At 40.1% G+C, this 14,316-nt stretch overlaps 1 protein-coding gene across 7 annotated transcripts in view; it reads right to left on the reverse strand.

The window, feature by feature from the left end:
- Positions 1 to 10,279: 10,279 nt before the first annotated feature.
- Positions 10,280 to 14,316, reverse strand: part of NCOA1 (nuclear receptor coactivator 1) — a 261,841-nt gene continuing 257,804 nt past the window's right edge. For 4 of the 7 annotated variants that reach the window (XM_030858266.2, XM_060309244.1, XM_060309243.1 and 1 more), the window contains one exon: positions 10,280 to 12,637. In XM_030858266.2, the coding sequence (XP_030714126.1) occupies positions 12,467 to 12,637 (171 nt within the window). In that variant the 3' untranslated portion in view covers positions 10,280 to 12,466. Of the gene's footprint in view, positions 12,638 to 12,722; positions 12,780 to 14,316 lie in introns of all 7 variants that reach the window. The other 3 variants (XM_060309247.1, XM_060309248.1, XM_060309246.1) reach the window with 3 other exon arrangements.

A 14,316-nucleotide genomic window follows, 5' to 3' on the forward strand; every position in this document is an offset into this window, starting at 1 on the left:
ATATATGAAGGTATATGAAGGTATATATGAAGGTATATGAAGGTATATATGAAGGTATATGAAGGTATATATGAAGGTATGAATATACATGAGTTTATAGTATAAGAAGAAATACCTGTTGACTTAATTTTCTTCTACGAAGCGGGAAGCACATAGCCTTTCATAACACTGAACAAACTTACTGAGCACTGTATTACATGGCATAACATAGTGGTTAAAGTTCAGACCCTGGTAGCAAACAGCCTGAGTCCAAATCCTGGCTCTCGCATATTTCAGCTGTGTGAACTTGGGCAAGTCACTTCACTCGAGTTCCCTGAGCCCCAGGACCTTCATCTGTACAACAGGGATTTACAGGAGTGCTATGTGGATTAGATGTGTCAGTATGTACAAATCCCTTGGAACAATGCCGGGGCACTTGGTGCTACAACCTGAGCATAAAAATATAAGACATGGCCCTTAAGGAGCTTTCCTTAAGGGAAAGCCATGAGTCATGTAAGCCAGTCTAATTCCTTTTCTGCTAGGGAGTGATGCCATCCACTCCCTGCTACTTCCATTCAAGACAATTAGGAAAACGTTTCCAAATGACACTGTATTTTTTTTTAACGTATTTTTTAAAATTCAAATTCTGCAGTAAGACAGTGAGAAAGCCAGAGAGAGATGAGTGTCTACACACCTGGGAAATAACGCTCTGGTAAATCCCAAAGCAGGGAGCACAAATAGCATAAATTTCTACCCAAGTGAGGAAAGGACAGGCACTCATGTGCTGACCCAAGTGAGAACAAGACAGTAGCAGGGAAGTGGCAGATTTTCTTATTAGAATCAGCTAAGCTCATTATCATCTGAACTAGATCAGCTGTTCTCAAAGCATAGTCCCTAGATCAGCATCACTTGGGTACTTATTAGAAATATAAATTCTCAGGCCCTACCCCAGACCTACTGAATCGGAAACTCTGGTGTTATCTAGAAGCAGCCTGGTCCCAGGAGGCAGGCAACCTAAAAAGTGTACGATAAATGTGTGTGATTTACAATCAACACATTAGGATAGTGTATGATGTGCTTACAGGAAGGAGTCAAGATGGAGAGGAAGAATCTGGCACTAAGTACACTGTATCTGGCCTTGTATACCAAATTTACAAAAAACGGATCCTCCAATGGAGCAAAGTCTGTGCTGCAAGACCTAGAATAGGTGACAAATCCTTGAAAAAGAGTCTCCTATGCTTTGCTAAGTTTCTTACATGTGAAAAAATCTTTTATTATGAACGAAGTGCTTCCATATGTGTTAATCAATCCTGACAGTTTTGTGATGCAGGCAGTCTTGTCTCAAGGTTACTGATTCAGAAAGGCTTTGACTTGCCCAAGATCAAAGTCAGTGGCAGGACTGGGATTGAGAATCAGGCCTTTTGTCAGTCAATTTTCTCTTAACCTCTCATAGCTGGTTACTCCTCTGATTTTCAGCCATCTAGATACTAGTTAGAGAGTGGTTTGAAAAGGGGTCACGAGGAGTTCAAGCGCTGGGAAGCTGTATCTTCCATTATATATTGGTTAATTGACATTCTGGATTATAAATCAGTCTCCTGTGACTATGAGCTGTGTGACTCAATACTCTAGGGACCAATTATAAGTGGATGAGCTGACAAAATTGAGCTTCTGAGCTTGTAAAGCCGAGGATCAGCACCTAGGTCGTTGCTTCTCATGGGGCTGGCAGAACGCACAGGGCTCCCCTAGGGGGCCATGTTAAAGTCTCATTTTATTGTTGTTTAATGAACGTATCTTCCCCACAGGTTCTGAGATGCCATCCTACGGGTGTGCACTGCTTCCTGGTTGAGAATAATGGCAGTGGTGAACCACTGTTACTGACGAGAAGGTGTCAGTGTGGAAAAATGGCTGAGAACCACGAACCACTGCCCTCGGCTACTATGACCTCACAAGTTTTAGCTGTCCTCTGAGGGCAAGTTAGCACAGCCCCAGCTTCTCCTCTACTTTGAGATCTAGATATGGTAGGTCTTAAAAGCTGGCCTAAGTTTTAGCTTTGGGGGCTTTGCAAGGGCCAAAAAAGTGGCACCCAAGTTCTGAACCTAGGTTTTTTTATTTTTTTTGCGGTACGCGGGCCTCTCACTGTTGTGGCCTCTTCCGTTGCGGAGCACAGGCTCCGGACGCACAGGCTCAGCGGCCATGGCTCACGGGCCCAGCCGCTCCGCGGCATGTGGGATCTTCCCGGACCGGGGCACGAACCCGTGTCCCCTGCATCGGCAGGCGGACTCTCAACCACTGCACCACCAGGGAAGCCCTGAACCTAGGCTTTTGAGAAATAAGATAAAAAGCAGGTGACAAAGCAAAATATCACTTTTATTATCCATAGCTTAGATGATAGAGCTTTGTGTGATAGCCTGAATGGGCTTGCTAATTTCCTGTCCTGAGACTCACGAAAGTTGCTCCTTCCTACTGGTCACGTGGAGAAGAGAGAGAGAGAGAGAATATATCCCCCACATTCAATCTATCAAGCTTTGATTAGTTCCACCCAAACGAGAAACATGGACCAAAAGCAATCAGCCACCAACTAGGCTATTCATTCAAACTGCATGAAGAAGAACAAGGAGTGGAACAACTGACTCCATAGGATTATGTTTATTAAACTCACTCTGTAAAGGAAGAAGTGGGGATAAGGCATTCCACCTCCTCCTCAGCATTGGATGTAAGGAATTCTGAAGAAGTACTAATGATCCAAGAGGAAGACTGTTCTGGCAACAGGTACAAGATGTATTTGCTGGGAATGGGGAGGAAAGCTGGGACATCAGTAAGGAAGCTGTGTGAAATAATGGCACAAGACTGATGATGTGGTTACAAAATGAAAACTGAGCCGTAAGCAATATGGTGTTACTTCCTTATGGTATAAACAGAAAGAGCAAGGCAGAGGACAGTCCCAGAAGACTTGAGATTAAGGCTGAACTCTGCTACTTATGGCTATGCAATTTTGCTTCAGTTTCCTTATCTGTGAATAATTCCTAACAGGAATTAATCAATTCAAATTTAAGGATCAATTTAAACAATACCCTACAAAAGCACTATATATCTATCACCACCACAGACAATTTAGTCTCTTTCAATGCAATCATTATACTCAATGTTTTTTCTCATTTTATTGCATTATGGAGAGGTCAGTTCAGGTCCTTGCACGGGCTAGGACCTGTAGTAGAATACTAGCCGTGTTCATAGGTATCCCTGACTTGCTATTATTGACTGCAATGGGAATGCTTTTAAATCTTCACTGTTAGGTATGTTAATTTGTTGAAAGTTTCAGCAAATTCTTTGTATCAGATTAAGGACGCTCCCTTCTGCCACTGCTTTGCTAAATCTAAAAAATTCATATGTGTGTTTTTTTTTTCATTTACTGAGATGATCATATGGGTTTTCTCCATTGTTACTGTGGTGATTTGCAGTGTAAGACTTCAAATACTGAACCATCTTTGTTCCTGGAATAAACCCTACTTTGGCATGATTATTTAATATGAGGGAGATGGCCTAGTTAAGAGACCTGGGTTCCAGTTACCTTTCAGTCTCCTAGCTTTAAAAGCCAATTTATATACTGATGACTTCCAAATTTGTATCTTTAGCCCCAACTACTCCCTAAATTTCAGCCGCCTCTGTATCCAATAGATTTGACATCTCCTCCTCTTGGATGTCTAACAGGAATCTCAAACTTATCATGACAGAAAATAAATTAAACCTGCCTCTTTTCCCCATCTCTGTTAATGGAAATTCCTTCCTTCCAGTTTGCTCAGGCCAAGAACCTTGGAGTTGTTTTTGATTCTTCTCTCACTCCACATCTGATATGTCAGCAAATACTGTTGTCTCTACTTTCAAAATACACCCAGAACCTCACCACTTCTCACAATTTCCACTGCTACAATTCTGGTCCGACTCATCTTCTCGCAGCTGTACTATTACAATAGGTTCCTACAGGTCTACCTGCTTCTGCATTTGCCTTCTCCACAACTATGTGCAACACAAAATCCCGAGCGATCCTTCCAAAACCCAAGTGAGATCAGGTCACTCCCCTGCTTAAAATCCTCCAATGGCTCGCCATCTCAGAGTAAAAGCCAAAGTTCTTACATTGGTCTATAGGGCCCTACACCATCCTGGCCCTCATTACCTCTTTGACCTCATCTCCTACAAGTCTCTGCATTCACTCTGCTCCAGCCTCAAGACTTTTGCACCTCCGCCTAGAAAGCTCTTTCTCCATATTTTCACTCAAATGTCCCCTTCTCTGAAGACCTGACTTTCCTGTTTTAAACTGCAACCACTCTCCTCCAGTAGTGTTCTCTATCCCTCCTTCCCTACTTAATTTTTCATAGCACTAATCTTCTGGCACACCACATATTTTGTTCATTTGTCAGTCAAGCTTCATTAGAATGCAAGCTCCATGAGGGCAAGGATTTTCATTTTCTTCATGGATGTAGCCCCAGTGCCTGGGAAATACTAGGTATTAAATGAATAACTGTTGACTGAAAATATATATGTTGTTATTACTATTACATTAAAAATATTCATTCTTTAAAGTAGCTATTGTGCAATGTTTTAAAAGACAAACCCTTAAGTCTAAAGATTCCCAAGACCAACTACAACTTACTTTTTGACGTGGAAAGAGTGACTGAAGTCACCTCTTTATCTGGGGTTATAAAAATTACATATCAAAGGCTGATTTGAAAACCTAGAACTAGTCCCTTATACTAATCTTGCTACTTTCACATACACGTGAAAATGTTCTTAAAAAGCTTTAAAAAAGTTTTCAAGAGAAGATAGGATGAAATTTTAAAGCCGAGGCTTAGACGTGCACGAGTCTTTAAACAGAGCATTTTCTATGTAGAGCCTTTTTCCCAGTTGGTTTTTGTTGAACTTTAAAGTCTAGCTTACTAAGTAATTATCATTTAAAACACAATTGCTAACATCAGAAGAATGTTAAAAAGAAAAGCTAATTTTAAAAAATTAATACCTATTTTATAAAAGTTTGCAAGTTAAAAAGGACAATGAATAGGAAATATGCAGCCTAAAATTTAGTACAGGCAGGTGTATGATAAATTACTTTAGATTTGAAAACAAACAAGGCAGAACTGAGCAGGGCTGGCTCTTCAGGTATGAGGAAAATTCCAAGTAGGACATTTGTTCTGTTAGAGGAAGGTCTTCCTGCTCATTGACCTTTCCCATCTGTCTACGTACCAAGTTAAGTCACTCAGTTTCCAGAGGCACTGGTTTTAAAGGCCAATTAGAAATTTCACAAAAAGCCATCTTATTCTTGTTCAATTTCATCATGAATCACTTCTCAGTGGCATTATATTGTAGGTGAAAGATTAGTAGGACATTCTATATACTCACTCTGGGAAGGAAAACCAGAAGGGACTGTCTCTCCTGATCTGTCTTTTTCTATTTTCTCATTAAGTGTAGTCAGTCCAATCAGCTGATCTTCAGTGGGGAAGTAATTTCTGAGGAAAGTAAAGGGTTTAACAGCAGCATGTATCATCGATAAATATAAAGCTTGAGCATGTAAATAATGAAGTACTACTTTTGAGTAACTTATATGTGCATTAATTGTTTTTAGACACGGTCCTTAAAAAAATGGAAGTAATAAAGATAACTGCTAATGTTCTGTAAATTCTCCAAATATGTAGAGGCTCACATTTCATTAAAAAAAGAAACAGTCATCATGATAGAATCATGATCTTGTCTTGAACTCTTGGATACTTTGCAACCTTCCATTAGCTTAACAATCCAGACTCTAGGAAGACAACTCAGCACCTGATCTATCAGCTCGTTTCCCTTATTTAAAATACTGCTTCTGCATCTATTTCTTCAATCAGCAGTTGAGAGCCTACTATGTGGAAGGCACTGAGAGGGGGAAGAAAGAGAGATGTGAACCTCTTCTTTAAGAAGCTTACAATCTGGTGGAGAGAAACACGTACATATAGCCAAGTGCCAAATGGAGGCCCCGACACTGCACAAGCCAGTACAGAAGAGGGGACTAATCTAAGTGTGGGGTCCAGGGAGGGCTTCTTGGAAAGGGCATCTAAACTGAAGCCATGAGCAGAAAATAGAGACACAGATGTAGAGAACAAACGTATAGACACCAAAGTGGGAAAGTGGCGGTGGGGGTGGTGGTGGTGGGATGAATTGGGAGACCGGGATTGACATGCAGACACTAATACGTATAAAATGGATAACTAATAAGAACCTGCTGTATAAAAAAATAAAATTCAAAACTTCAAAAAAATAAATTGAAGCCATGAAGGATGAGTAGTGAGGAGAAAGGAGGAGCATTACAGGTTGGGGGGAAGAGAATGAATGTGGCAATGGAAGTGGGAACACAAACAGTGAATCCAAGAATAAAGACCAGATCAGTGTGGCAGGATCATTTGTTTAGAGAGGGTGTAGAGGGCCATGAAGCTTAAAAGGCTGGTAGATTTCAGGTCAACAATTGGCAAGAATTAGTCACCAACAGATTTTGAAGGTTGTGTTTAGAGAGACTTCTCTGATGACGGTGTGATGGATGAATGTAAAAGGCATGAAGGTAGTTACTATAATCACCCCCACCATAAAGAGTCTGGAATTCGATCTCTGATCAATAGGCTTAGAAAAGAGAAGACAGCTCCGAGGCATTACAAAAGACAACTTTTTGCAATTCGGTAATTTGAGTAGGAGGCAGTTGTTGAAAAGGACCACTAACGGAATGATGGTACAACTAATTCAGGTAAGGGACAAAGAAGCTGTTTGTGGGGAGATAAGTTGTTTGGTTTGGGGCTTAAGTTTGAGGTGCTGAGTGTGGGGTGGGAGCCATCCACGTGGTAATGTTCACCAGTTGGAAATTAGAGACTGGATCTTGAAGAGAGATCTTGGCTAGAAGAGTAGACTTTAGATGCATATAAATGTAAGCAGTACTGGGTTCAAGGGAAAAGATGAAATTGTTCAGCGAGAGTCAGGGACTTGCTTGAGAACTATTACCCTCACACAAGTTTAAAATACAAAAAAAAAAAAAAAAAAATCAGTACTTTAACACATTCAAAATTAGTGCCCAGGTTTTATTTTCAAAATGGAAACCCCTATAAGCTTTTAAGGAAATTGAATTCTAGAGAAAAACTCTTAACTCATCAGGATTCCTAGTCTCTATATGTCACTGTCTAAGGGTGCTTTTATCTTTAATAGTTGAATTGGGCAGTGGAAACAACGGCAGGCTTCATCACAAAACCCAAGGATAGACTCTTGGGTCTGGCACTTACCAGCCACCTGACCATTCATCTGAGCTTCAGTTTCACCATCTGTAAGACGGCACTATGACCTATTCTAATTGCTTCATAGGATTTTGAAGATCAAATGACATACTGTATGTGAATGTGCTGTACAAACTAAGAAATTATTAGCACAAGAGTATTAGTCTAGCATATTGCCTGGAAAGTATTTAACTGATTGTAATAATCTCCATTATTAGGAAGGAGGCAGCTTCAGGCAAGTGTCTCTGTACTTCCCACACTTCCTATCACAGTGTCTGTACTGCAACAGCTCATCAAAAATGTCATAAGTACTGAAAACTTGGTCTAAAGTTTTTTGTTTTATTCTGTACCTTAGGACCTCTGGGCATTGGAGCGGGAGGAAAACCTGATGAAATAGAAATTATTCCTTTTAACATTTTAATTCTTCTTTTCTCAAGCCAATGTCTTGGGTTTGCTACAAATACCTCTAGACACTGCTTAGTTCTGCTGGTTGCACAAACTACCAAAGTTCTGAGATAAGCACAAATGATTAGACCAGAGCTAAACTCCAGCATAAAAGAAAGATTCGTTGTCTGCAAAAGGATCAAGAGTTAGAGAAAAGTGAATGCTTCCATGATCCGCTCCAAGAAACCAAATTTTTTACCTCACAAAAGGGGTCCTCTGCCAGTCGTTTTATACCTGCCCCACAAGGAACCCATATTTTCCAAAGTTCTTTTAAGCTAAGGGGATGACACTGCAGTTTCATGGAGCCCCTCCTTCATTTTCTGTTAAGATACGCAGGGACAGAATGCCTCTCCCAAAACTGTATCGGGACACCTGCTGACTTCATGCCAAAGCTCACCCTCTTTTAGGCTTCCAAAGGTCAGGCTCTCTGACTGCCTCCAGAGAAGGGGCCAGGTGCTCTCTTCTCAGCCTGTGAGTTCTCAGGCCTCTTTTCAAAGCCTGCTTTTAAAAGTTATTTCCTGTAAAAAAGCATTGCCTAAGGTCACACAATGAGATTAAAGTCTGCAGACTCCAAATGCATCCTAAATCATATAGTCCAGGATAGTTAATCCAGAATTTGGAATTAGAAGAGCTGGTTCCAGTCCCAATTCTACTGAAAGACAGTGTTTGTGTCCTGACCTTTCTCTTTACAACTCTCTCGAAGGACTGCAGGGGATTAAATGAGATAATGTACCTAAAAGCACCTTAGAAATGTTACAGTGCAAATTGATTTTCCCTGAATTTTTAAAATTATTCTCATCAGCTCCAACAGATTATGTAAAAGCTATAAAAGCCTGCACTTCTGGCTGGTTAGGGCTAGTTATGGAAGAGACCTTAGCTACTGGCTGGCACAATTTCCAAGTGAGGATCCCAAAGCCCGTTCATGTCCCTCCTGGAGCCAAAAGCTGATTTAAATTACTTTGCAGCCCACCAGGTAACATAATTCTAATAACATGTTTGAGAACTCAGAACACTGGTTAATAGTTTAGAAGAGCAGCTCTCTGGGGCTCCTTCTTGCCTCCGGGCCCTCCTTCACACATGCCAGTCCTCAGAATTCTCAGCCTGCTCTTCACTGAGCTACTTCCTCCCCATCCTGCAAACCTCACTTCAAATGCCATTTCTTCCTCAAGGAAACCTTTCACTCTCCAGACAAGGTCTCACTCACAAAGCAACTTCTAATTCTCCTTTATATCATTTAATCCAATTGTGATTCTAACTATGTAAGTACCCCCATGTAAATATAAGCTCTGGGAGGGCAGGGTTCACATCTGTCTGGATCCTTCCACATCCTTAGTGCCTTGGATAAAGACAATAAAATGTGTTGAGTGAGGCCAGAGCTTTGCGTTTCTTCAATCTTGTTAAGAGCTCTTGTGGCAATGAATATAAAGTGTAAAAAGAAAACTAATTTAGTGCTGGCAGAAAAGGTTCTGTATGGAGGAATGCTTCCTTTGGCAGTTTTCTCCAATAAAAAAAATTTATGGGCCTAATTAAATCATCAAGATCTTCTTCAGAGGTACAGGAATGGTCAAGGATCGAGCTTGCTCTGAATTATTCACTTTATTCAAGTGGAGCAGCTCTTCTGGGAAGAGCAGTTAATGTCAACAAGGAAATAAGCACAACTTCCTTTGTAAACAGACAACTGTCCTTTCTTTTTCTTTGATTCTTAGGGCCCAGGAGACAGTTTCTAAGTATGGAAACTACTCTAGGCAAAACCATAAAGAAGATGAAGTTCTATATCAACCTCACTTTTTCCTCACTTATTACTATTTGTTTTTCTAATGGCCTTCACACCCCTACCTTAGGATAAATTTAAATCAATGTTCAGCCTCACCTAAGTATCTTTTTTTACCTTATCCTGACTTTTGGAAAAAAGGTTCTGTTCTCCCAAAAGTATAATTTGAGACAACAGCTACCAAATCTGTGTGTAGTTATGCGTAGGAATGTGTGTGCGATAAACTCCCTCCCCTCCCTCTAGAATCACATTTGCTCACCCTCCTTACCCTGGCCGGCCCTACTTGGCCAAGTGTTGGTGAACCTAGTTGCCTAAAAAAAAAAAAAACACACAAACAAGAAACAGGGCCTAATTTTCATAAAATGCATTGTCAAGAAAGAGCCTCCTCAAGTAAGATTCAACATCTGCATAATAATAATAAATGTTAGTGTGTAAAAACCAATGATTGTGGGAGAGATGTTATCCTGTGGCTAAGAAGTGCTGCCTGGACCAGATCTCCTAGGTCAAGAAACAGTAGGACCAGAGTGTTTAATCATCAGACAAGTGGCCAGAGTTAGCATTTCCTCACAGCCTACTATCTCAACTTCACTGGGACCTTCTCAAATTTCACTGGGCTGGTTCTTATTAGGGTGACTTCGAGGAGCTTTAGCTTCAGGGATCCTTTCTTTTATTATCCTTTAATTATAGTTAGTCATTTTGGGTTTTGACAATTCCTGCAGGATGTAGGTTTCATTTCTTCCCTGTAAAAGAAGAGGCAACCCATCTATTCAGTAGCTGGAAAAGTGAATTTCCTGTGGAATGACAGGAATTACATAGAAGCAAGCAATTTTATTTTCCTCAAATGTAGCAATAATTTTAATCTGTACATACATAAAACAAACAGTGCAATTATAAAACCTTGAAGGTGACATGCATACTTTAAGGTGCAGTTGGGATGGGGGAGGATATTAGCATCTCCAATTTTCCTTACCACTTTTTTTTTTTTTTAAGTTCCTTATGCAAAAGTACTGAGTCAGGAAACTTCATCTGGAATGCTGAAGTTAAAGGTGAACTTCCTGAAGTCTGCACGTCTAAATATCACAAACAAAACAGAAATGACCTCCTAGAACAGTTTGGGAGGGACTAGCATAATATGGCTGGGCTTTCAAGCTGGGAATGAATTAAATCAGGGATGCATTTTTCTGAAAAACTAAAAGAGAGAATGTTTGTAACTGAGTGTCCTGTTTCTGTTTCAATAGTTGCTACCCACTTGAGCCCTTCCATCAATCTTTTTATTCGGTACAGGTTCTGAATAGATGCTGTTCAATGGAGTTACTTGTAACTAGGGGTGGTGAGATGCAGAAAGGAGGACCTGGGAAAATGGCTTCTTCCTTGATGTCTGAGTCCGTGCTCCTCTTCCATTGTTAGTTCTTATGGCCTTTTCTCTGCCATGGAAGCAGAGGTAGCTGGTGCACAATGTCAGATGTTGTCATCGTTCACAGGCCCAGGGGTGCAGTAAAGGCGAGTGATGGGGGTCTACCTTTGCTTCTTCCAGAATACCTTTCTCAAGCTTTCCTGGCCTTTCAGTGGCACTTCTAGAACTAGAAAGTCAGTTCACTGGGTCCTTGACTCAGAGGCCAGGATGAGACAAGACGTGGCAGAGTGACAAGACACAAAGGGAAAATATGGTATCAATTAGCCTCAGAGCAGGAATAGAGAGATTTATATTTGCACTGATGAAAATTCAAATTCCCAAAGTCAATCTAAAAAAAAAAAAAAAAGAAGAAGATTTTCTTTGAGTATTAATTTTTCTCTGTACAAGTAGCCTGTGCACTTCTGGTGATAATTCCTTGCACTGCTCTCAAGTTAGATGATCCCAGGGACACTCTAGGGCAGTATGCTCTAGCTCATCTGGAACAGCTCTTTCTGGCAGTGGCATTTTGATGTAAAACCCAAAGTAAATCCATACATGGCGTCACAGTTATTAAAATAATGAAATATTACTAGCCAAATGTAACTGCAATTCAATCAGTGTTATATTTCACACACAGAAATTTAGAAAAATCAAGAGTAGGATAATAAAACCATAAAATTAAACAGAAGGAAATCAATTTCTACAAGAAATCAAATATATTTACAGTGAGATTTAAAGGGAAAAATAAGCTACTGGATCATAAATTTAATTTTATTTTAAATAACTTTAGCTACCTCAGCTGTTAATACAATAAAAGCAGAAAGAACAGGCTGCCTTTTGTCCAGATTTAATCAGAAAATTGTATCTACAATAATTGACATAACTCGCTTCTTGTCCTTCACCCATCTCATCAAAAATTATTGCATTTTCCCCCAAACTGTATTTTTTGGATTCTTCTGTGAATATACTCATTTCGTCCTCATTCCTGGAGGCATCTTGGTTTAAATCCATCTTTAAAAAAAGGAGAAGGGGTACATATGTGGAGGCAAAATATTCTCTTGAAGCCAACAGATATAGAGTTGCTAGAAGAAGCTGATTGTACACACAAGCTGCCTGGTTGGGAAGGGGAGGGCTGCTGATTTAGAGACATTGTGACAGCCTTTGGTGGATGGGCACAGGCAAAGCCCCACTGGGCCCTTCTTCCTTGGCAGGGTCAGGACTGAGCCAGCGGAGGCGGAGCTTCATCTTCCCCTTGGAACTTGTCATTTTGGTTCTCCTCCAAAAGCCTTCATCCAGATAAGAAGCCAATGACTGATTACAAAAATAAGAATAATTAAATTTGGCTCAAGAGAGAGATTGTCCAACTGTTCTGCCTTGTTATTTTTTCAATATCCAAGGCCTTTACAAAGAAAGAAACAAAAACATCTCTCAATCTCCCAACGAAAGTGAACTTTTTTTCTTTTTTTTTTTTTTTTTTGCTCCAAATGCTACGACCTGAAGAATGGCTGCAGATTGAGATATCAAAAATCTCAGAAAAATATATAATATATTTGTATATCTCTGTATGTCTATTATTTAAATTTCACATTCCTTTAAAAGTGGTTATTCAGTCAGTAGCTGCTGAAGGAGGCTCTTCTGCTGGGCCTGGGGGGTCTGTGGTCCTGCCGTGGGTTTTTGAGTTCCCAGTGGACCAGGCTGGTTCAGGTAAGGGTCCCCGCCTACCAGATTCACTGTACACTGGACGTCAGCAAACACCTGAACCTGTTGCACCTGCTGGAACACAAATAAAAGATGTGTTTAGACAGAAGGGTCTGCCCCCCCGGCTTATGAGTGGGTACTACTTGAAGTGGAAACTCACTAGAGCATTCCTCTAGTCTGTAGTCACCACAGAGAAGAACTCTTCTGTCTTCTTGTCCTACAAAAAGAAAATCGCTGCACTCATTTTGCTCAGGGTTCTGGAAAGTTCACACTTTAAAAATAAAATCAAAATTGGAATGGTCAAGCCTCCTACAGGGTTGCCATCAATACTGAAAATGAGCATCATTGCTAATATTGCCAAGATTGGGAAAAGCCCAGTTTCAGTCTGGGTATCCAGTGGTGGGTTTAAAAAATAGGTATATTATTTGGAAAACTGGTTATAAAAGCATTCTATGGATGACTTTAATAGGATAAAAAAATCTTTATGATGTTAGAAAATTAAGGGCTTTAACCCAGTATTAGCAAAATAAAAACCACCACAGCTCAGTAAATAGGACATCAGTATCACTAAAATTAATGTCCAGAAGATTTGTGTAGTATCTAAATATACTATTACATAGCTCCTTTACATATTGCCTTTAGAATTACAGCAAAATATTAGAACAAATAAAAATTTTATATTTAACTTATTTTTCCTGATAGACAATCCATTTAAACACATGAGCTAAAAATAACAGTAAACTACTAGCTGAGAACAGTGTGAATTTTCCCTTTAACTACTTTCAGTAATAATACATGTATTCCTTTAAAAACTCTAAGGTTACACAGTTTTAACATTTTCTATCAGGAAAACAAAGCCAGAAGTTAGTCTTCAACAATCAGCCTTATTAAAAAGTCATCTGTAGAACTGATTAGGCCAATATCACACTTGTGAATGTTCCAGACCAAGAATGGAGATGCTTTCTAAGGTATCCAAGTGCATCTATCTAAGTGTCTCAGCATTTGGCAAACTTGTGCCTCATGTTTAAATAGGTTCATGAAGTATTTTAGATTAGTGATAGATTTTTTTGTTCATCACTAAATTCATGTCAATTACACTCAGTGTTTCTGAAAACTTTTCTATCTTAATTGAACAAAAGTTGTTTTCCATCAACCTTAATTGGCCAATTGTCAAATGTTCCGACCATCCAATTTCTCCATCAGTTTAACCCCTGATGTTTTTTCCTCACGATGCACCTACACCTCCACTCTACTCTGTCGGATAAGGCAGATAGTTCTTGAGCTGAGCTTTTTTAGTGTCTGATGAATTAAACCTTTATTTAGATTCGTATTGTTTCTGTCCTCACCCTCTCTCTCATCCTCCTCTTTCCCCCAGTTTCCCAAATTTTGCTTCTTGTCCCCATTGGCTCCCATTTGTTTTCTTCTTCTTTTGGGCTCTTCCTCAGGTACATAACATACACCAGCTCTGAGTCTACTCCCCAGCTGCCTCTGTGCCCTCCACCCACCTTTGTTCTCTATAACTTCTCATTCCTACTCTTTTCCTTCTAGAGCTCCAACCCTGGGCTTCCTCTCTCTCTATGTCAACAATTCCCCTACCAGCCTTCTTCCGCCTTCTCTATTCTCTGTGTTCTTTTCCTGTTCTCTCCTCTTCCCCATCCCAGCTCTCCAAGTGCAGCTAGCCCTCTATCCTCCCCTACTCCTTCTCTCCTTGTTCTTTTCCGTCTCCTTTTCTGTACATCTGTTTCTATATTTCT

Source organism: Globicephala melas, chromosome 12, assembly GCF_963455315.2.
Source record: "Globicephala melas chromosome 12, mGloMel1.2, whole genome shotgun sequence".
NCBI classification, from domain to species: Eukaryota; Metazoa; Chordata; class Mammalia; order Artiodactyla; family Delphinidae; genus Globicephala; species Globicephala melas.